This window comes from Amphiprion ocellaris, chromosome 1 (assembly GCF_022539595.1).
Source record: "Amphiprion ocellaris isolate individual 3 ecotype Okinawa chromosome 1, ASM2253959v1, whole genome shotgun sequence".
NCBI lineage: Eukaryota > Metazoa > Chordata > Actinopteri > Pomacentridae > Amphiprion > Amphiprion ocellaris.
Window position 1 is genome coordinate 41,617,309 of NC_072766.1, and position 24,589 is coordinate 41,641,897.

The 24,589-nt window shown below is 32.8% G+C and overlaps 2 protein-coding genes and 1 long non-coding RNA gene across 3 annotated transcripts in view; 1 reads left to right on the forward strand and 2 right to left on the reverse strand.

The window, feature by feature from the left end:
- LOC111581458 (CD151 antigen-like) overlaps positions 1–14,282 on the reverse strand; it is a 45,597-nt gene extending 31,315 nt beyond the window's left edge. Inside the window, exons 1-2 of the mRNA XM_023289634.3 lie at positions 14,034–14,282; positions 3,110–3,194 (exon numbers count right to left, since the gene is read on the reverse strand). Of these exons, the coding sequence (XP_023145402.1) occupies positions 3,110–3,193 (84 nt within the window). The 5' untranslated portion in view covers position 3,194; positions 14,034–14,282. The remainder of the gene's footprint in view (positions 1–3,109; positions 3,195–14,033) is intronic.
- A 1,057-nt stretch (positions 14,283–15,339) lies between these two features.
- Positions 15,340–24,589, reverse strand: part of cfap70 (cilia and flagella associated protein 70) — a 43,811-nt gene continuing 34,561 nt past the window's right edge. Inside the window, exons 28-29 of the mRNA XM_055013760.1 lie at positions 20,667–22,429; positions 15,340–16,281 (exon numbers count right to left, since the gene is read on the reverse strand). Coding sequence (XP_054869735.1) covers positions 22,364–22,429 — 66 coding nt within the window. The 3' untranslated portion in view covers positions 15,340–16,281; positions 20,667–22,363. The remainder of the gene's footprint in view (positions 16,282–20,666; positions 22,430–24,589) is intronic.
- LOC111581455 (uncharacterized) lies at positions 22,654–24,584 on the forward strand. Its single transcript, XR_008602793.1, has 2 exons — positions 22,654–23,882; positions 23,968–24,584. It is a non-coding gene; the product is annotated as an uncharacterized LOC111581455 (long non-coding RNA).

Here is a 24,589-nt window from a genome sequence, read left to right on the forward strand (position 1 = left end):
ATTGTTAATAATTTTCATTTTAAACCCTAAAAAATAAAAAAATACTTAAAAATAAAACATCAAATTGAATTTTCAAAGTTTTTACTAAAATTATTGTATAAATCTATATTTTCCTGCTGAAATACTTTTCATTCCTGAGCATGAAAAGGACTATTTAATAAACTTTTGCACTTGATTTGAGTTAAAATAAATGACTAATCAGCTGTTTCTTTCGTTGTTTTTGTTATGAAACATATTTGATATCAGCTGACATGAGAGAATATTTGCAAATCTACAGATTGCTGTGCTCTGAATACACCTTTTTCTTTCCAAAATTGCAAATAATTTGAAATCCTCAAAAAAAAAAACCATTTGAAAAGAAAACAACTTAAAACTGAATTTTCATGGTTTTATTTCATCAAAGCAAGAATCCATATTATTCCTGCTAAAATATCAAACTCCTGAGCATGAAAAATGTTATTTAATGAGTTTTTATAATCAATTTGAGTTCAAATTACCATTATTTTTGTCATGAAACAACACAAAGTTCGCTCACAAACTGAGATGAAATTTAAAGTTATGTCTTTTTAATCACTCTGTGCTCTGTAAACATCCGTTGCATCACAAAAATCGTAAATAATTTTAATTTTAAACCCTCAAGAAAAGAGCAACACTTGAATTTTCAAGGTTTTTACTTCATGCAAACAAGAATCTGAGCATTTGTGCTGAAATATCTACCTCCTGAGCATAAAAAGACTTTATTTCGTGAACGTTTTAACTCGATTTGTTCATCTCCAACTCAAAGAAAGCAGCACACAGAGACCATATGTTATTTCTGGACGGCCTTTTTCTAAAACACATTACAGTGTATTTGTTTTGTTGCTGTGTGGAGCGATAAGCTTCTTCTAAATGAATTTAATAAACACCACAGACTCCTTTGTGTTAGAAAAGCTCAGATTCTGCAGCAGACGGATGATTCTCACATATGGAGGAGCTGAAAGTGTGAGAATGAATCAGAAGAACGTTTTTCTTTCCTCAGCTGCTGCTGCTGCTGCTGCTGCTGATGTTTGCCTCTTTTTGTTTTTATTTCACACAAATGTTCTGAAATGAGTCATTTGTGGCTCTGTGCTGCAGGAACGCCTCATTCCCAACACTGGAAACTTTGAGATTCCGTCTTTCTGAATGCATCGTCTGTGTCCGTCTGTGAAACTATGCAGCTCAGCTTTGATTCTGAGGCCAGAATAATACGGCTCTGTGCTCAGAAAGACTTTTTAAACAGATAATTCGTCCTATTTTTGCCACGTTCAGAGCAAATCCTCCTGTCAATAAGAAGAGACGCTGCGTTGAAGCACATCACTGCCAACAATTCATAGATTTTACTCTATTCAGGTGAATTATAACCTCCACCTGGATGAGCTTCCTGAGCTGCTTCCAGTTTGATCAATACCATAATTTGGACCGTTCAGATAAATGATCGAAGTCTGTGTTGATCCCTTTGGCTTCTGTTGATTTAAAGTATCCGTTAGATGTATCTGCTGTCACCAGATTCAAACAGTGGGAAGTACTGCATTAGAGAAAGTTAATGGAAACTGAAAAAATTAAAGTTTTAACTCATTTGAGTTGGTTTTTGACTTTTTTGAAGAAAAGTTCCAAGTTTTGACATGGCTTTTCATTCATTTTCTTTCCATAACTGTAAATAATTTTAATTTTAAACCCTCAAAAATGAAAAAAAATTAAAACACTGAAAATTGAATTTTCAAGGTTTTTGTATCATCAAAACAAGAATCTATGTGTTTCTGCTAAAATATCTGAAATTCTTAAGCATGAAAAAGACTATTTATTAGGCTTTTTTACTCAATTTGAGTTCAAATGAATGACTGATCAGCAGTTTCTTTCATTGTTTCTGTCATGAAACATGTTTGATACCAGAGAATATTTGCAAATTTACAGATTCCTGAAGTCTTATCTCCATTTTTCCACAATAAATCAACAATATTTTGTTAGTTTCTTCATCTTCTAGCTTCATTTAGCAGTTTGCAAACAACTGGTTTTAATTCAAAGGTACAAAGTTTGCTCACAAACTGAGATGAAATTTAACGTTTTTACACCTTTTGAATCAAACAGTACTCTGTAAACATCCTTTTCATCACAAAATTGTAAATAATTTGAATTTTAAACCCTCAAAAAAGAAAAATAACTGAAAAGAAAACACTGAAAATTAAATTTTTAAGCTTTTTAATCATCCAAACAAAAATCTGTGTTCAAGTTGAAAAAACTAAGTCTTGACCATGAAAAAGACCAGCTAATAAGCTTTTTTTTTATACCCGATTTGAGTTTAAAATTACTGACTTATTTCATTGTTTTTGCCATGAAACATGTTCTATAGCAGCTGACATGAGAGAATATTTGCACATTTACAGATTCCTGAAGATTTATCTCCATTTTCCCCCAATAAATTAACAACATTTTGTTAGAATCTTCTTCTTCTAGCTTCTCTGAGCTGTTTGCAACCACCTGGTTTTGTTTCATTACGAAGCAAGTAAGGGAAAAAAAGCTGAATTGTGTGTTCTGTTTTGGGATTTTTGCAACATATCATGACAGTCAGATGGAAACCGCTGAAATGACGGACCACTTAGCACAAAAACCAGAGTTATTTAATGTTAAATAAGAGCCAACTTCTGCCCTGAACATATCTTGAAGGTAAATAATACATAGTTTAAAGGAAAATCAGTTTGCATTTGGTCAGTTTATTTAAAGAAACTTTATTTGGAGGTAAAACTTAGAAATTACAGCAACCAAAATGCCAGAAAATATCCCTCTTTTCACAGCATTTTTTCAGAAAATAAGAGCAAGTCGAGCCAAGAATGTAAACTGTGATGAATCTTTTTACTTTTGTTTTATTTTCTCTTCCAGAAATAGCCTGGAGGCTTTTCTAACTTCTTTTCTGCTTTTGCTTCTTGCCTCATGTGAGTTATTTTTAGCCTCCTGTACTCCCAGTTCACACCAGTTAATAAACGTAACGGTCAAACTGACAGACAAGACTATCAGAGGACACGCCTGCATTTTGGAAAAACTCCCCAAAGCTCTTTAGAACAACACAAACAGTGAAATATTCTGGGTGGAAACTTACCCAAAAGAGAAAGTTGAAGGTAAACAGGAGATATTTCAGGCAGACTGTTCCGCAGGTTTCCTTTTTCTCCTCGTAGGCGCCCATACTGAGGAAGAACACAGCAGATTTAAGGTCAATAATGACTTTAGCACACAGTACAAGCATTTTTAGTGCTTTAAACAAGATCAACAGCTACAACCTTGAGCTTTTCCACTGTTTGCATACTTTATAAAAACTCCTCTCCACTAAAATGAGATATGATTTGAAAGTAGTTTAACACTGATACCAACATGTGACCCACGTTTTGGTATCAGTACCAATAAAAAATGCTATTTTTGAGACTTTCCATGTTTGTTTTTAGAGATTCTTTTCTGGTTTTACACAAGAAGGAAAAATTATCATCAGAAGTAAGAAGTTCTATTAATAAAAGGTACTAGTTTGTTAAAAGTTAGCTGCAAGAACTACTTTCTTTCATTACAGACTACTTAGTGATACTTCATTTAACACGTCTACTATTTACAGGCCCAATATAATTATTGTCCAAATGTTTAAGACACACTACAACGGAGCAAAAGCAAACGCAAGTCGATCTGGTCAAAACATTAAATGACCATTTTTGAGGGTATAATCATGTCTTGTGTTTACAAAATGCAAAGTGCCTCTAATAGAGCAGAAAATACAAAAGTTATATTACATGAATTAACACTGATGTTCAAACCATCTTTGACATGTTTGTATACAGCTTATAGAGGCTGAAAGTGCGACCAATCTACCAAATTTTACACAATCTGGTAACTGCAAATGGTTTAGTTTTGGCAAATTCTTAACACTATGTAGAATCACTGTGTAGAATGAAGTGATTTCAATTAAATATCATGATGTTAAAGTTAGATTCTGGTCAGGTATTTCAGCTAAATGGCACGTCAGAGATGGTTAGTCCAAGGACCATCACAACATGTAAAACAAGCAGACGATTATTTCTGGTTTTACAGTTTCTGGCTAATAAACAGTAGTTTTTCAGTGTTTTCTGAAAAGCAAAATGCTTCCAAACCTACTGGCAGATTGAGAGGTTCAGAGGGTAAATCAGTGAATCAACAAGATTAAAAATTGAAAAGATTTTATCTATAATTTATCAGTGACAACAATGAAATCTTCTGTTGGTTTTATTTGTCCGACCAACAGTCCAAAACCCAAATTTATTCAATTTATTGTCATATATGACTTAAAAACCTCATATTTGAGGAGCTAAACCAAGACAATATTTGGGATTTTTGCTTAAAATACAAGAATCATTTCTGTATTTACAGCTTCTCACTAATAAAATGGTATATTTTTAATGGATTTTATTAAATATACATAAAAGTTTCCAAACTCAGAGCTGGTTTTGGGGTTCAGAAGGTAAATATTTAGTCTATAAAACCTAAATATCCAATTTATTGCCATACGACACAAAACCTCATATTTGAGGAGCTAAACCAAGACAATAGTTGTCATTTTTGCTCAGAAAGTAACAGAAACAATTGAATTAATGACCAAAACGATTTCCTGTTGATGATCTGGTCACTGCAGCACTAAAATCTGTGCACTGCAGCAGATATGCTTGGTAAATAATGAGCTGTTGCAGGACTAATGTAGCTGTGGGGGAGTGCAGCGTCACATGAGCAGCATGGGCAGAATCACAGCTGAGTTATTACATGTGCATGTACATGTGCACGCCCAGAGATCCATGACTAAGCACTGAGTAGGAGCTGAGAGTCGGCCAGAGGCTGCAAATTAAAGCCGCCCCGCTCCTCGGGCAGATCCGACACTTCTGGAGGCTCAAACTCTTCACTGCAGCCACAAAACGAACGGAAAACCACCCGAGAGTTCAACTAATTAATGAAACAAACACTAACCAACACAAGTTAACATCTGGAACCACTCTGGTGCTCTGTAAACATCCTTTTCATCCCAAAATTGTATATAAGTTAAATTTTAAACCCTCAAAAAAGAAAAACAATTGAAAACAAAACACAGAAAATTAAATTTTAAAGGTTTTTACTTCATCAAAACAAGAATCTATGCGTTCCTGCTGAAATACTTTAATTTCAAAGCACGAAAAAGACGATTTACCAAGTTTTATAATCAATCCGAGTTCCAATGAATGACTGATTGGCTGCTTCTGTCATTGTTTTTGTCATGAAACATGTTCAATAGCTGCTGACATGAGAGGATATTTGCACATTTACAGATTCCTGAGGATTAATCTCCATTTTCTCTCATAAATCAACCACATTTTCTGAGTTTCTTCTTCTTCTAGCTTCTTTTAGCAGTTCATAAATGACTGGTTTTGTTTTGTTACGAAGCAATTAATGGAAAAAAAGCCTAAGTGCGTGTTCTTTTTGGGATTTTTGCAACATATCATGACAGTTATATGGAAACGGCTGAAAAATCCATCAAATCAGGGACCATTTAGCACCAAAACCAGTGTCATTTAATGTTAAATAAGATCCAATTTCTTCCCTGAACATATCCTCAAGGTAAATAATACATAATTTAAAGGAAAATCAGTTTGTATTTGGTCAACTTATTTAAAGAAACTTTATTTGGAGGTAAAACTTGAAACTGGAGCAACCAAAATGCCAGAAAATATCCCTCCTTTCATTGCAAATATCAGAAAATGAGAGCAAGTCGAGCCAAGAAGGTAAACTATGATGAATCTTTTTACTTTTATTTTCTCCTCCAAAAACAGGAACCTGGAGGCTTTTCTAACATGTACAGCAGTTTTTCTGCATATGTTTCTTGCCTCGTGAGTTATTTTTTTAGCCTCCTTGTATTTCCAAAAAAACAGTAATGGTGAAACCGACAGACAAAAGACTGCATGAAATGTGAACTATCCTATCAGACACGCCTCAGTAAAATGAAGGCTTTTTAGCAGTAATGCAGCTCTTGTAAACTTTCCTCCTCCTCCACAGGTTTCAGGTTTAGCTGGCAGTCAAGTCTGGACTCGTCCTCCTCCGTCTGAAACTCCGTCTGCTTCCCACCCCCTCCAACGCCGTCGTAGATTCGGATAGAAATGCCGAGTCTGACTGTCTGCAGCCGGCCATCTGTTACTGTCAGCCCTCTTAGTTAATTAGCGAGCTGCCGCTAACTAAATTCAAACAAGACCTAACTGGGGATCTGCTTAGTCAACAATCAGTCTGAATGTTTACAAAGCTTCTCCCAGTGTGCAGAGTTCACCTTTAAAGAACACCTGACCTACATCTTCGGCTTGTTTGGGATCTTTTAGGAAGCAAATATGCAGCAGACGTCTGACAGAGTCGTCGTAAATCGCGTCTAGAAAGCTAACGAGATGATAGCGCTTCAGGAAACATTTTAGAGACCATACTTAGTTCTCAGTTATTAAACTAATCACCAAACATTCTGATGATAATTTAGAGGGTTTTTTGTTGGTTTTTGAAGGGAAAAATGCCTAAATTCTGTGATTCGCACTTCTTCAATGAAAATATATTCTGATTTCTTCCCTCCTTCAGGATAGAAACTGTAAATCTTTCAGGTGCAGATTTTTCACCATTTTTTCTGACATTTTAGAGACATAGATAGTTCTCAACTATTAAACTAATGACTAAGTGCTTTTTTAATGGAAGAAGAGTTCATTAAACATAAATTCTGTGGTTCCAGCTTCTGAAATGTGAATATTTTATGGTTTTGTTGCTCCTTTAAGACAGTAAATTGATTATGTTTTAGTTGCAGACACAGGATTTGTAATCTTAGGCTATCGGAAACAAGGATTTTTTCACCATTTTTTCTGGCATTTTCAAGAACATAGTTAGTTCTCAACTATTAAACTAACAATTAACTATTTTTTGAACAAGAAAAAGTTTATTAAATGTAAATTCTGTGGTTCCAGCTTCTAAAATGTGAATATTCCTGGTTTCTTTGCTACGTTAAGACAGTAAACTGATCATCTTTTAGTTGCAGACACAGGATTTGTAATCTTAGGCTTTGGGAAACACTAATTTTGACATTTTTCACCATTTTTCCTGACATTTTAGAGACCATAGTTAGTTTTCAACTATCAAACTAACCACCAACTACTTTCTTTTATGGAAAAAAAAAGTTTATTCAACATAAATTCTGTGATTTCAGCTTCCTAAACATGAATTTTTTTCTAGTTTCTTTGGTTTTCTATGACGTAAACTGAATATATTTTGGTTGCAGACACAACATTTCTCATTTTTGGCTTTGGGAAACAATGATTTTGACATTATACTGATAGAAGTTAACTATTAAACTAACAACTAACTACTTTTTGAAGGTTAAAAAAATTGATGAAACATAAATTCTGTGATTTTAGCTTCTTAAATGTAAATATTTTCTTGTTTCTTTGCTCCTTTATGACAGTAAATTCAATATCTGTGGGTTGTGGACAAAACAAAGAACACCTGACCTACATTTTTGGTTTGTTTGGGATCTTTTGGGAAGCAAAAATGAAGCAGACGTCTGACAGAGTCGTCATAAATCGCATCTAGAAAGCTTAAAGCAGCGTCTGAGATTATAGTGGGAGGACACTAAAAACTGGTCCAGGCATGTTTTTATCAGCTGCACAAGAAAACGGATTTATTTCAGCTTAAAAAGATGTTTTAGGTGAGCAAATGCAGATCATAAAAGCAAAAAAACACCATTTATTGTCAGAAATTATCCAAGAGAAATGATTTTGATGTTCAGTTGTCATATTATTTCATTTCTATGACTGAAATATGAACTCCTGTCCAATTTAACATCATAATTTCTGCATTTTTTCAACTAATAGCAAACATTTTAGTTGTACAATAATGATACAGCTTCAAAATTTCAGTTTAAAAATGTGAAATTTCATTCACAGCCAAGCAACAGAACACGTTTTTTTGACTGCTGCATGTAGCCTCGTTTAAATATCAGATTTTCTGATGATTAAAATTAATAAAAACGATAAACTTGACTGGTTATGGGCATCATTGTAATAATTCAAAACTATTCACTATTCCCTGGACTTCTTGTTGTTTTCAGCTGTAAACACAAATTTAATTCAATAAAACGAGACTTCTGAAGGTATGATCTTGGATTTTTTCCACCGTCTTCTAATATTTAATGAATAAAACACAATAAAGTCATCAGTAATGAAATAATATTTAGTTGCTGTCATATTTTAGATCTTCTGAATATCATTAAACTACATTTAAATCACATTTTATTCTCAGATACATGATTTTCATTTGCTTGTCAACACCAGATTATAAAGTTGATTTACAAAAGCTGATCTTAGAAGCCACAAATAGACACGATTCTCAAAAATTTCATTTAAATTTGAATTTATAAGACTTGTCCTAATGGATTATTCAATTGCCAAAAAGACATTAATTTCTACTTAATTCTTGGGGGACAGATGTGTTAAAAATAAAAGAATGGTTAATTAGCTAAATATTCTAAACCAACAGGGAGCTTCTAAAGTCTGAAAAACATCTTTTTCCTGCATTCAGTTCAGGGTTTCCCCCAAATAATCTGTCAGATTCCCTTCTGACTAATTTAGTTTCTAGACAAAAGCCTGAAAAAAACTCAGACTAATTAATATTTTCCTGTTTTTCTGCTCTTTTTCCTTGAAGGTTAAAGTTTTATTTTTAATAGAGGAGTTCATTTTTGGCTCATTTCTGCCAGACAAAGCTGCCATTATTGATCCAGAAATGGCAAAGTGACTAATCCAGTCTGTCTGAACACGAAATGCAGTTCTGAATAGTAATCTGACTCATGTTTGGAATTTAAAAATGTTGTGTAGAATTTATCAGCGACAACAATAAAGTCTTCTGCTGGTTTTATTTGTCTGACCAACAGTCCAAAACGTAAATTTATCCAATTAATTGTCTCATAGGACACAAAAACTTCATATCTGAGAAGCTGAAACCAAACAACATTTGGAATTGCTGCTTGAAATAAAAGGATTATTTCTGTTTTTACAGTTTTGGGGCTAATATATGGCATTTTTTGGTGATTTTTAAAAGACATAATGATTTACAAACTTTTTGATGGGTTTTGGGGTTCAGAGAGTAAATCAGTTTGTTGTTATTTATATTTTATCAGCGACAACAATGAAGTCTTCTGTTGGGTTCCAAAACCTAAATTTATTCCATTCATTGTCCTATATGACACTAATGCTCATGTTCGAGGCGCTAAACCAAGACAATATTTGGCATTTTTGTGTAAAATAAGATTTCTGTATTTACAGGTTCTGGTTAATAAAATGGTCTATTTCGTACAGATTTTTTAACATATATATATATATATATATATATATATATAACAGTTTCCAAACCCAGCATTGGTTTTTGGGGGTCAGAGGATTAATTAATTAGCCTATGAAGGAAAAATATTCAAAAAACAACAACAATCAGGTCTACTGTTGGCTTTATTTGTCCAACTAACAGTTCCTAATCTAAATCTATCCAATTTATTGTCATATATGACAGAAAAACCTAATCTTTGAGAAGCTAAACCAAGACAATATTTGTCATTGTTGCTTAAAAACGACTACTATTTCTGTTTTTATAGCTTACAGCTAATGAACGGTAGTTTTTTGTTGTTTTTTTTAAAGCAAAATGTTCTACAAACCCACCGGCAGACTGAGAGGTTCAGAGGCTAAATCAGTTAATCGATAAAATTAAAAATTTAAAAGATATCATTTATAATTTATTAGTGAAAACAATGAAGTCTTCTGTTGGTTTTATTGGTCCAATCAACAGTCCAAAACCCAGATTTATTCAATTTATTGTCCTTTATGACACAAAAAGTTCATATTTGGGAAGCTGAAATCAAACAACATTTGGAGTTATTGCTTAAAATGGCTTCAAATACAAGGATTATTTCTGTTTTTACTGTTTCAAGGCTAATATATGTCGGTTTTTGGGTGATTTTTAAAAATATATAACAGTTTCCAAACCCTGCATTGGTTTTAGGGGATCAGAGGATTAATTAATTAGTCTATTAACAGAAAAAACATTATCAAATGACTACAACAATGAAGTCTTCTGGTTGCTTTACTGGTCCGACCAACTGCAAAAAACCCCAAATTCATTCAATTTCTTGTCCTTTATGACACAAAAAGTTCATATTTGAGAACCTAAACCTGGACAACATTTGGGATTGATGCTTACAGGCGACTATTTTTTCAGTTTTTACAGTTTCTGACTGATATGTGTTGGTTTTTTGGTGATGGTTTACAAACTTATTGGTGGGTTTTGGGTAGAGGTCGACCGATATGGGATTTTCAAAGGCCGATGCCGATACCGATTTTTAAAAAAATTTTCAGCCGATGGCCGATATCTAAAGCCGATTGTAGAAGCAGATTTTTAAGGCCGATATCCTTTTTTTTTTTTTTTTTAAAGCACATCGATAACAAAAGGCAATTTAAACACTAAAAGTATATACATGTATATATTACAAATTAAATACACTAGTAGAACTCTAACATTTATTGAACACAAAAAGTGAAAAAGTACAATAACATAAAAAAAATACTTAAAGTTTACAAAAAATACAATTAAAAAGTAACCTGAAAGTGCAATTGCTTGTTCAAGTAAAAAAGATAAACATGATCACAAAATAAAAACTGTAACAAATGCTAATTAAATTAAATAACGTAGTGCAGTTAGACATTACAAATCTTTAGATAAACCACAAAATAAAACACAAAAGTTTGTGTCACTATTTGAGTCTTACAGTATGATAATAATTGTAATATATAGTCAGTATTTAGCTTGTTTTCTCACATGAAATGTGAGCAATCTTGCACAACATACATTTTTTACACAGATTTTTCTTTTTTTTCTCTGGGCATAGGCGCGCACCACACACACACACACACAGTGCATCCACAGATTTACTTTCACTTTGTCACTTGCTTGTATGCCTGAGGCTGACGCTAAAACTTAAACGGCTAACTTTTACAGTTTGATGATCAAACAGTAAAGACTTTCAAAGGCTAAATCAACATTGCATTTTCTCTCCTACCAAGAAACAAAGCTCTTATCTGTTGTTTTTACAAAATAAGCAGGTGTGGAGCGAGGCTTGTTGTTGCCTGGCTCACTCGCTCCCCTCATGCTCTCCTCATGCTCCGCTCATGCTCCGCTCATGCTCCGCTCATGCTCCGCTCATGCTCCGCTCATGCTCCGCTCATGCTCCGCTCATGCTCCGCTCATGCTCCGCTCATGCTCCGCTCTCTGAGTGCCGGGGGTCCTTCTAAGGGAAAAGCAGTCGCGGCAGCTGCCCGTACGGGTGCCTGATCACAAATCGGCTTTTTATTTGTAAAAATCGGCCAATGGCCGATTTTGGAAAAAGTCCATATATCGGCCCAAAACATCGGCCGGCCGATGTATCAGTCGACCTCTAGTTTTGGGGTCTAGAGAGGAAATCAGTCGGTTGCTATTTATATTTTATCAGCGACAACAATGAGGTCTTCTGTGGGCTTTACTCGCTGTAGAAAAATGACTAATCCAGTTCGTCTGAACACCAGCTGCAGGTCTGAATAATAAACTGACTCATGTTTCAGGTTAATCACACCTGTGGACTCAGACAGGTAACTGACTGAAGAACCAGACACAGAAACAAGCGACTGTCTGATCAGCTGTTGTATAGTTTCATTATCACTAGCAGTAAATTACAAAATATCAACTACCTGTAATAGGTGGTAATTAGGTTTCATACTGCATGGATTGATCAGATATTCAGTTATATTCTGCTTTTTTAGTGCTGCATTATTTAGATCATTGCTGCTGTTGAGTCACACTCATTATATTTACCTTCACATTTTATGATGAAACAGGAAACAGCGACAATAAAAATGATTCAGAGTTGGAATATTTCTCTCTCTGAGCTGCTTCTAGCAATAAAAACCATCAATATCAGAATTAAAACCATCTATCTGGATGGAAATCAACGTTTTAAGAAGAACTGCGGATTGAAATTTTGTTCTTTAGTAGGTTTTTTTTTCCAACTTGGTTTTACAAAAACAAGAATAATTTATATTTCTATGGTTTTTATTACTCTGTTACTTCAATAATGTGGTAAAGCTCTAGAAAATACGCCAAACACTGTCATTAGATCAGGTTTTTTTTTTTTTGATTTGTGACAGTCTGAACTGTTTCTGTTTGTTTTTTATTACGTCAATTTTTCTGCTTTAGTCTCACAGCAGGACTTTGCAGTTGTTTGGTTGTTTTGTTTAATTAAAGGAATAAATTACAGCAACAGGCAGCTGAGTAACAATAACAACACATTTTATAGTTTTATTGTAAGCTGCTGTAGATACAGAAGTTATCAGTCTTTAAAAATGACAGAATATTGAACGTTTTTCATTTTGTTAGCAACACAGAAGACTTGGTCTGACCATTCTGAGTTTTTTATTTAAGGCATGTTCTTTTTAGACTTCATGGATGAACTTTTTCACCTGCATCTCTTCTACTGCAGTAATTAAAGGCTCAAATTACTGTTTAATTAAATGGTAATACAAGACTATAGTTGTAAATCTGCATACATTAGCCTCATTACAAGGCATTTCAATAATCAGTCATTTTTAAAGAAAAAAGTCTTACTTCTCTTCTTGCAGCTTCTTAAATCTGAATATTTTCTGTTTTCTTTGCTCAGTCATGACAGTGAACTAAATATCTTTGGGTTGTGGACAAAATATCTGACATCTGATTGATATTTTTCACCATTTTCTGACATTTTAAAGACCATCGTTAGTTGTCAGCTATCAAATTCAAAGCCAACTATTTAGAAAATTACCAAGAGTATGTTTTTGTTAAGGAATAAAATCTCTATTCTCTCCTTGAAGCTTCTTAAAATGGACTTTTTTTTCTGGTTTCTTTGGTTTTCCATGACAGTAAACTGAATATCTTTGGCTTGCAGACACAAGACTTGTCATTTTTGGCTTTGGGAAACACTGACTTTGACATTTTCACCATTTTTTTCTGACAGTTTAGAGACCACAGATAGTTCTCAGCTATTTTTAATAGAAAAGAGTTTATGAAACGTAAATTCTGCGATTTCAGCTTGTTAAATATGAATATTTTCTGGTTTCTTAGGTTTTCTATGACAGTAAACTGAATATATTTGTGTTGCACACACGTTTGTCATCTTGGCTTTTGGGTAACGCTGATTTTGCCTTTTTTGCCATTTTTTTGCCATTTTCAAGAACATAGTTAGTTCTCAACTACTTTTTAATGGAAAAAGAGTTAATTATTATATGTAAATTCTGTGATTCCATCAAATAAAATGTGAATATTTTCTGGTTTCTTTGGTTTTCTGTGACAGTAAACTGAATATCTTTGTGTTGCAGACAGTAGATTTATCATTTCTGGCTTTGGGAAACACTGATTTTCACATTTTTCACCATTCTCTGACCTTTACAATACAAAATAATCCCATTTTGCGTTACTTTTAGAGCAGAATAAGCTGAAAATGGTGCAGTTCTCGGTTTAAAATGAACATAAAGCCTCAGTTACATTCAGTGTTTACAGAGAAAAGTTCAGCTAGCTAATCTGTAAAAACTACCGAAAAATAACGTCTTTTAGAGGATTTACCAAACAGTTTTGATTCTTAACAGACACTCACTATCCTAAAAACCCTCCACTAACCGGAATAAACCTGATAAAGTGGGATTTTCACCGACTACACCCTCCTTTTAGTGGTTTCTGCTGTGATTTTAAACTCCATCGCATCTCTTTTTAAGCTAACGCTAGCCTGAGAAGCTGCTAAAACTCAGAAAAACGGTGAAATTTACCGAAACGACGGACTTTTACCTCCGACAGTAACCTGCTAGGAACCTGTGCGGGAGCTAAACGTCCAGAAGAAGGCGTAAAACGTGTCGTGTACTCGGTTAAAAGACCGTAAAAGCCCCCGGTGTGTCCGCAGCTACACGGCGGTCTGAGCTAACTCTTACCTGCCGGTTCTTTGGTCCTCACGAAGCGGTGAAAAAAGCGGAGAAAAGTCCTAAAAGCGTCCGGTTTTCGGTCCTCTCCGTGCGGGTACAGGCCTGCTCTGGAGGCTGGGTGAAGCTAGGGGGCAGGAATCAGACGCTGGGCTCCTCCCCGGACCACCTTCCTGGTTCTGGGTTTCTGTGCCCCGGAGCGACGCCTTTCTGCGGCGTCCTGCAGACAGAACTGAGGGTTAAAACCACCACATTAGCAGCAGCCGCACCAGCAGCCGCAGGCAGGTTTCAGGGAATAAACTGAGGTTCTATTATCAAACACAACAAAACGTTTGGCCAGAAACACAGCGAAGGCCAGAATTAGTCACAACAAATGGCTTTTTATTTATTTATTTTACCAGTAACCCCTTTGTGACCGGAAATGACACAAACAAAAGGTGATAAAACACTTTATTAGAGGCTGAAATTATCAATAGCACATACATTAATATATATTATCTATGTTAATGAAAAATATCAGGTCCAAAATTAGTCATTATGAATGATTTTTATTTATTTATGTTTTCTAATTCCACAAATACAGCCTCTTTACAATAATAATAACTATATATATATATATATATATAAAAATAACTATCATTATTATCATTATCAAATTTTTATAATTTTATTTTTATTATATTTATTATTGCTATTATTATGTAAAAGAAAATGATCATTACATAATTATTATTATTGCATAATATTATTATATGCAATAAAAGTATTATTGCATATAATAATAACTATTATTATGTAATAATAATATTTACTATTATTATTTGAATTACTATTTTATTATTGTTATCATTATTATTATGTAAAACGTAGAATACATAATTATTGACATATTATTACATATTATTATTTTACATAATAATTATTATTATGTAAAATAACACAAATCATAATAATTATAATAAGATTATTATTATTATTGTTATGCGAAGTATAGAGAAAATAATCAAACTCAATAAATGAGCAAAATTTATTGGTGAAAATACCAGCAAGTATCTGTAAAATAATTACGTTTTTAGCTGTTTTAAAAACAGCTAAAAACGTGTACAAGTGGTGCAATTTTCTTGTCACACATTTATGTAATAATAATAATAATAATAATAATAATAATAATAATAATAATAATAATAATAATAATAATAATAATAATAATAATAATAAAACCACTATTATTAAATGATAACAACTATAATAATTTGCATTATTATTATTGTTATTATTTAAAATCTAAAGAAAATAATCAAACAAAATGAATAAGCAAAATTTATTTACATCACACATTTTAAAGGAATAAATAAATATTTGTAAAAATAAATAAATAAAACTGATGTGGACATTATGCTTTAGCTTGATTTTTCTTCTTTTTTTTACAGTTATGGTTGAAGATTGATGCAAACTGTTTTGTTGAACCACTTTAATTTCTCAGTTCATTTCACTTCTTGACTAGTGTTTAGTCAAGAATGTGCAATAACTACAGATCTATGTCATTAACACACTACTTATTACCCTATACTTTATTTCAGGATAGTTTATTTATTTCCTTTATCTGCAGTGAGATGTGTTGACCATTAGATGACAGTATTTTCCTTCTGGCTTTGCTCCAGACGTCTTTCCTAGAAGCATTACCGTAATCTGGAAGGGAAATGTGACTGAAAAAGCCCTCGGTGTGCACACTTAGAACACATTTCCTGTAGCTTTAACCTGCTGTACTTTCAAAGAAAGAGAGCCAAAGAAATGAGCATTAAAACATTATTTAGCATTGAAGTCTAGGGTTGGACGAGGCAGAAAAAAGGATATTTTTATCAAGCATGCAAATAAAGCAAAAGCAGAGGTAAAAAATTAGGTAATTCAATGAAAAAAAGAGGAAATTCAAGCCACAATTGAACAGAAAACACCAGATTCTTAAGATGCAATGTCTAAGTTTGCAGAAGCATTGATCAAACTTGCAAAGCACAGCATAATATATCCATAACGTTCCCTCCACATGCTGCCAGTGAGCTGCATGCAAACACCAGAAATCTGCTTCCTGTCTACTCCAGAGCTGCAGGATAAAAGCTGCTGCTGGGACACAAGCTGTCAGTCTGAGCCGCCTGGAGCATCATTCAGCAGCGATCGGAGGAAAAAACACGACTTCAACCTCACAAATCCAGCTCCTCTTCCAGGTTTGTGTCGTAGCTGCAGTTTGGTGTCGGTAGAAGATGATCTGAGGCGGGAAATGAGAGAGTTTAAAGTGTAGTTTGAGAGTGAAGCAACAACAGTTTGGATGTTTGTAAGAAGATTAAGTTGTGCAGCACGAAGAGCTGAAAGCTGGACGTCCGTTAAACAGAAAGCTGTTTTAACCTGCAGGGGAGGAAAAAATCTGAAAATAAAAGGTGAAAATCTGGAAGACAGTGTATAAGAAAATAAATCTGTTCAAAACTGTGAAATACTGCAGTGAATAAAATGAAAAACAAACAAAAAAAAAACAGTCAAAAATGTTCAGGAAATATCTTCTATCTTGAAGACCAGTAAAAAGGGCAAATTTACATTTGCAAACTGTAAAAGACCAAAATATTATTTGTTTGGACATTATATAGTGTTCTGTTGTTTTGTTGTTGACAGTTAACATGAAATTTAAATGATTTAATTTTTTTAATGTAATTTAACAAAACAGAAAAAAGTGAAATAATAGTTGGAAGAATTATTGATCATTTTTCTAATTTTAATAGACATAATTTTTTTTTTTAAAAGTGGAAATATTTGTTAGATCACAATATTCATGCATATTTAAATACAGTAAAAATGGTGTAATTTTACAGTCCAGTGTTGTTCAAGAAAAAATAAATGAGCTTTTATAAAATTATAGATTTTTGATGCTGATATTATTTATAGTTTTGGCCTGAATTTTGTGATTTTCCAACCTGACAAGGACCAAAAATACATTAACAAAACAGTGGAATACTGTCATGTTCAAATCAGGAAAAAAAAAAAAAAAAAAAAAGAAAGAAGATAAATATCTGTAAAATAAGCTGATTTTTCTGATATAAATAAAGCAATCAAATACTGTCATTTATGTTCACTGAAAGAAAAGAATAAAAAAAAAATTCTGTGTCTAAAAATGCAGATTTTTGATGTGGACAACATGCAATAAATACTTGTATTTTTTTCTTTTTTTTAAACTGGATTTTGTCTGTAATTTTACAAAATGGGGAAAATTTGTAAAATAACAATTAAAACAATTATTCACATTTTTTTCCAATATTAATACACATAATTTTCTTTTTAAAAAAGATGGGAAATATCTGTTTAATTGGAATATTTTTGCAGATTTCAATACTGTACAATTTGTGTCATTCTTTTGTTGAAGAAAAAAATAAATTAGCTTTTAAAAATTATGGATTATTGATGTTGATTTTTTTACAGTTTTGGCCTGATTTTTATTTGATTAACAAAATAATGTTTTGGGTTTTTTTTTGTGATTTTCCAAATTGGCAGTAAATTTTTTAAAACTAATTAATTAATTAAACAGTCGAATGATGTAATGTTTGTTTTTTTTTAAAGAACAAAAATAAATTACTGTTTGTTAAAATTAAATTTTTTTATGTGGACATTGTGAAAATAAATATTTTTATAGTTTTTTTTTAAAAAAATTAGATATTATCTGTAATTTAACAAAATGGGAAGTATGCAATATAATAGTTTAAAGAATTATTTACTATTTTTCTAATTTTAATATACATATATAGATATTTATATGGATATTTTATTTTTATCTGTTAAATCGGAATATCTTTAGATAAAAAAAAAGATAAGTATTTGTAAATTAACCAGATTTTCCTGATTTAAATCCAGTAAAATTTTGTCATTTATGTTCACATAAAGAAAAAAATAAAAACAAATTATTGTTTGTAAAAATGCAGATTTTTTTTATGTGGACACAATATGAATAAATATTTGTATTCTTTTTTAAAAATGGATTTTATCTGTAATTTAATAAAACAGGGAATCTGTCATATAACAATTCAAAGAATTATTTACCATTTTTCTAATTTTAATATATGTAGTTTTCTTTTTTTTAAAAAAAAAAAGGAACATGAGAAACAAGGAAACAAGAAAAAAGAACTCAGGACGAACTACTGAAAAAAAGGCAGGTTTTTGATGTGGACAACATGCAAAGAAATACTTTTATTCTTGTTTTTTACTGGATTTTATCTGTAATTTAACAAAACAGGGAAAATCTATAAAATACTTATAAAAAATAGTTTAAAAACATCATTTGTTTTGTGCTTTTCAAATGAACATAAATGAACTAAATATCCGACAAACTAATATATTTTTGACAAAATTTGTTCAGAAAAGTAGATTTTGCTGGTCGACTAATCCTGCTGCAGACGTTTCTGTATTTTCAGTACATTTCGACGCTGTTTTTAGTCTTTATAAAGCCACTGTGAGTGTTCCTGGTAACCCAGAAGCCAGTGGAGCAGCTTTTAGTGTTTAGAAGTGGCTCTAATCTGCGTCACACCTGTCACCCCGTAGAGAGCTATAAATACGGGGTCATAAGAGGATCCACCTGGTGTGAAGGATCCTGCCGGATAGCGATCCTCGCAGCTTAGTGAGGAGAAGACAAGAGCAGCGAAAGGACGGCAGCTTTTTACCTGACAACTAATGAGGAAAGAGATGGAAAAGACGCTGTTATCAGAGACGTGATGAGTTAGATAGAAAGAAATGGAAGGAAAGAAACATCAACTCTGGTTCCCAACACTTCATAAAAGGCACGATCAAAAAATAAGAAATAAAACCTAATTTACCGCTTTAGATGAACCTCTTAAATCTTAAATCTTAAATTGGAAATTTAATGTGAATAATGTTGCATCAACTTAATATTGTTTAATTTGAGCTCAAAAATTGTCAATAATAATATGCACATCAATAATCTGATTTTACAAGAATTATTTCAAATTTTTCAAATTTTTTGTATACATAAATATACATAATATACATAAAAATCTGAATATTTTTTGCAGATATAAATACAGTAAAAATGGTGTAATTTTATAGTCCAATGTTGTTAAAGAAAAACTAAAATCTTTTATAAAATTATGGATTTTTGATGCTGATGTTATTGATAGTTTTGACCAGATTTTTATTTGATGAAAAAAATGATGTTTTTTTTTATGTTTGTGGAGGTTTTTTTTTGTGAAAACAGTTTTCCTGTATTTAAATCTGCCAAAGGTATAATATTACAGATATTTGCCATTACTAGAAAGAAATATTATATCTACTAAATATTGAAAATGGTAGATGTTTTATAAATTATTTTATATTTTATTTACCTTTTTCTAAACTGCAGAAAATTGCAGAATTAGTTTTTTAATTCACACGTTGATTGTAAAATAAAATAAAAAAACAACAAAGCAGACAAAAATAATAAATAACAATAATAATTAATTAATTAATAATAAATAGGTTATTCACATTAATAATCTCTATTTTTCCAAAAAGTAATTTGTTTTTACAACGTGTGAGCATAAAATTACTCAGATTTATTTAATATAAAACAGCTAAAAAATACAATTGTTATACAAATATTTGATGTTATTTTATAGATTTTACCTTTTTGGTAAAACTGCAGAAAATCACAGAAAAAAAAAATTCACACGTTGCTGTAAAATAGAATTTAAACTACAAAACTGTAAACAATTTTCACATTAATAACCTCTATTTTATTAGAAAAAGGAATTTGTTTTTACAATGCGTGAGCATAAAATTACAGTTTTTCTTTATATGAAAGAGCTGAAAAAATCCAATTTTTTTTTTAGACATTTGATGCCATTTTCATTGTTTTTACAGTTTTCTGATATTGCACTAATCCTCTGTTTGAAACATATTTTTTCTGGCATCATTGCTGCCAGATTTTCAGTTTTTACAGAATTTTATGGAAGAAACAAAAACAGAACCAGCACTTAAAAAAGACAAACTATCCATATATTAGTGTTCTAGTTGTGGTGAATTGTGTGATTGTTAACCTCGTGTTGTCCTGCAGGTCAAAATTGATCCGTTTTAAAGTTTGAAAATGTGGAGAAAAATAATATTTTCACAGTGAAACTTCTGATGTCCACATTTTCAACATTTTTTTGAAATCTTTGAACATTTTTGGTGGAAAAATGAGAAATGTTAAAAATGTTTCTTAAGAACATTCACATAAAAATCAACCAAATTTCAGCGAATTTCACTGGATTTTGGTTGATTTTTATGTGAATGTTCTTACAGAAAATATTAGAAGTTTTACTGATTTATATGTAATCAGTTTAGATGTTTTTAGGATTTTTTGGAAGATTTTTACTCATTTTCTGAAAATATTTACAGTAATATTCTTGCCAAATTTGGAGAAATTTTTTAAAATAAAACTTTTAAGGGAATTTTTTAAGGAATTATTGGAATTTTCTTCCTGAAGGTTTTGCAAATTTTCAGAAATTTGGGGAATTTTTTGCAGAATTTTTGGATTTTTTTCAGACAAGTAAACAATATTTTTTGGTGCCTGTAAATGAGGACAACAGGAGGATTAACGTTAAGTTAAACGTTGTTTTCAGCAGCAGAATAACAACAAACCTCCTTCCACAGATCCACTGATGATGACCTGAAGGTTCTCTGCAGCAGGAACTCCTCCTGAACCCTTCAACCTTCAGCAGCTTCAGGATCCACCATGCCGACGTCCATGTTCCAGCTCTCTGAAGGACTCCGCTTCCTCTCCGACATCCAGGATTTGTCAGAGAAGCCGGAGCCCTGACGCTGAACCGTCCCAGCTGAGAGGAGACAGCGAACGCCTGGTGCTGCGTTCAGGTTCATGTTTCTATGTGGGGGCTGTGAGCGCTCGCTGCAGCCTTGGATCCTCAGTGGAACCACAGTCCGTCCGGACGCGCCGCCTTCGGGCCGGAGGCGCTGCAGGCCAGTAACTACTCCCTGGTGCTGCTCATCCAGCTCAGCCTGCTCACCTTCGACCTGTTCGTCAACTCCTTCAGCGAGCTGCTGAGGACCGAGCCGGCCGTGCAGCTGGTCCTCTTCATGTGAGTCCAACAGGAGCACAAAGTTACCTCTGGGTCAAAGGGAAACTGGAGGGTTGGGAAGCACTTCTGTGTCATTCTGGACACATTTTCTGAAATTTTGGATCATTTTCAAGCAATTTTTAGTCAAATTTTGAGTCATTTTGGATGATTTTCAAAGCATCTCAGACAAACTTAGTGTCATTCTGCAAATGTTCAGTCATTCTGGATCATTTTTAATAATTTGAGAGAAATTCTGACCAATTTTTGGGTCATTTTGTACATTTTTAAATCATTTTGGCCAATTTTTGAGTCATTTTGGGAAGATTTTTGTCATTTCTGACAATTTTTCTGGAATTTTGGAGAAATTCTCTGCAATTCTGCATTATTTTCAAATCATTTTAGATAAATTTTGAGTCATTTTGGATGATTTTTAAAGCATTTTGGACAAATTCAGTGTCATTCTACAAATTTTCAGTCATTCTGGATCATTTTTTAGCATTTAAGATAATTTCTGACTGATTTTAGATAATTTTCCAGTCACTTTAGACTATTTTCATGTCATTCTGAACAAATTTACTGTAATTCTAGATAATTTTCAAGTCATTATGGACACATTTTGAATAATTTTGGATAATTTTTGAAGCAACTTGGACAATAAGATTTGGAAGCAGAGTGGTCTAACCTACTTTCTGTAGTTTTGGAGAAAAATGGGTTCAAAGTTTTGTCCAGAATGTTCTATCATTCCACTATATTTAGGTTGTGGGTTAGACCACTCGGATACTAAAATCTAGACCAGAAAATATTACATTTTTAAGTTAGTTTAATGCAGATTATCATTTTATGGTCACACATTGTAAAATAACAAATTGAAAAAATACAAACTTTGTAAGTTTTAAAAAGTTTAGAGCTGTAATTTTCAATTTTCATTTAATTTCTGGTAAAAATCACAGAATTTAAAAAAAATAAAATCTGCCAAATATATTGTTATTTTACAGATATTTGAGGTTATTTGAAAGAAAATTGTGTGAATGTGTGTGACGTGTGTTTAATAACAAATAAATGACCATGTTTTCATGTGTTTTTTTTCTGTAATTTAACAAAAAGCTCCTCCTCCTCCTTCCTCGTCTTTTCCTGTTTTCCTGCTCCAGAATCCAGGACATCTCCATCCTGTTCAACCTGATCATCATTCTGCTGATGCTCTTCAACACCTACGTCTTCCAGGTGGGCCTGGTCGCCGTCTTGTTGGAGAGATTTAGATCTCTGCTAATGCTCTCTGCTCTCTACCTGACCTTCAGCATCGTCCTGCACTCCTGGCTCATGGTAGGTTAGCTGAAACACAACACAAACAACACAAACACCTACATCAATGGTTTATTTAGGGATTTTTAAGAAAAAGCTCCAATTATCACATTTTTTCATCTTCTAATTACAAGCAAGGAGATTATTTTGACATTTTCTATGTTGTTTTCAGAATCTGCGCTGGTTAAACACCAACAGATTTATTTGGACAGACGGTCTTCAGGTGCTGTTTGTGTTCCAGAGAACCGGTAAGATACTTTTTAAATTAAATTAAAAATGTAAAAACACTGAAACCAACTTCAGTGTTGTATAAATCCTGACTAACGTTAGTTTTAACTGTCTGCACAAACAATATTTGAAGAGTTAAATTTCAGTTTGTGGGAATTACATGAGAATAAAAACTGGTGGATTTGATTTTATTGAGCTTTAATGTTTCTCTCTGCTTCATATAAGAATAAGGAAATAGTTTCTACTGGAGCTAGAGACATTTACAACTCAATGAATTCTGCTTTTTTCACATTAGATTTCAACTGTTTTACTCTTTTCTCCATAACTTTCTGTCTCTACATGTATGCAGCAGCACACACTCAGCTCTAATTTTGCTCATAATAAACAGAATAAATTCATATTTATTCCTGTGTTCCTGCTTATATTTTCCATTAAAGCTGCAGGCGGTGACCTGACAGCAGCATGTGGGAGTGATTTTCATACATGTATAAGCTGATCAGGGGATAAAAGGATTAATTGTCTCGTTGTTCTCAGCAGAGTTAACAACAAACTGTTTAGGTCTTTAGTTCACTTTCAAACTTTTCACCGTCTCGCTCAGTTTTAGACGCAATCAAGTTACTTAAATCTGCAGAACAAAGTCACAACAGAACTCTAAGATACTGCTGGAGACTAAGAATTAACACGCAAATATGACGACATGATGACTTTTCTCACACTTTTCATGCACTAATCTTCTACATATCAAACGCTCGTTCTAATAATGAACATCGGTTTGCATCTGTGCATGTCATCACTATTCAACAACAGCAGAAGTTTCATCGAGCAAGATTTTCACAATAAGACTGAAACTACATACTGAGTATGTCGACCATGCAGCGTATTTTTAAATGAATAAGTTTGATTGGAAGTTAGTAAAACAAAATGTCAAACACAATACAGATAATGAGAAAAATGCTAAATATGAGAGCCGTGATTTCTAGCATGAATTCTCAATCATGTCATGTCTGATTTGTAGGGAAACACGAGCACAACTGAAATAGAGACGCTGAATTTCACATTTAGAAATTTCAGCAGAAGTGATTCTCTTTTCATGAGCTGTTCTGGATGTTTATTTAAAGCACTGAAAACTACACTAATGATGCAAAAAGATGATTTTTTAGTGCAATCTAGTTTTAACCTACAGGACAGAAAGATATTTCTGAAGACAGATAAAAGAACACTTCAGTCCTCTCGGAAACGTCTGTGCTGCCTGCAGGTTTACTCACTCATCTTGCAACCTATTTTCTGTATGATTTTGGTATTTTCTGTGTTAAAACTTCCTATTATTTTCCTGTTTGCAGCTTCTGTGTTGTACTACTACTTCTACAAGAGGACGTCGGAGTATCTGGGCGACCCTCGGCTCTACGAAGATTCACCGTGGCTGAGAGAACTGTTTGCTCGAAGCAGACAGTGAAACACCAGGAGGCCAGAAATTTGTCAAAAACCCAGTCCATACAGTGAAAATATAAATATCTATCTAAACACTGGCCTCTTTAATACAGCTCATTTACAATTACAATGCCGTTTACATTTTGCTTCCAGCAACAAACACATTCATATGTAAAACGCATTTCGTGCAAAAACATGCTTTTATTTTGAAAGGCCATAAAACCTATTCTATACATTTCCTTTCAGTGCAGCGAGGATTGTGCCAAATTGTGCTCTTTAATGGTGAAAGTGACATGAGAAGTTTTTATAAATCTCTATATAAATGTCTATCCTGCTGATAGCAGTCACCACATGCCCTTTTCTCTTTTCTCTTCTTGTTGCCGTGACGTTTTTAAAGTCTATGTTCCAGATGTTTTATATTCGTGTGTTGCTTTGAGTTTGTTTGTCGACTTTGAACAGAGTTTAAGCAGTTTCTCATCTTCACTGTCTGTAAGATGTTTAAAATACAATAAAATATCCTTTAAAATAACATCT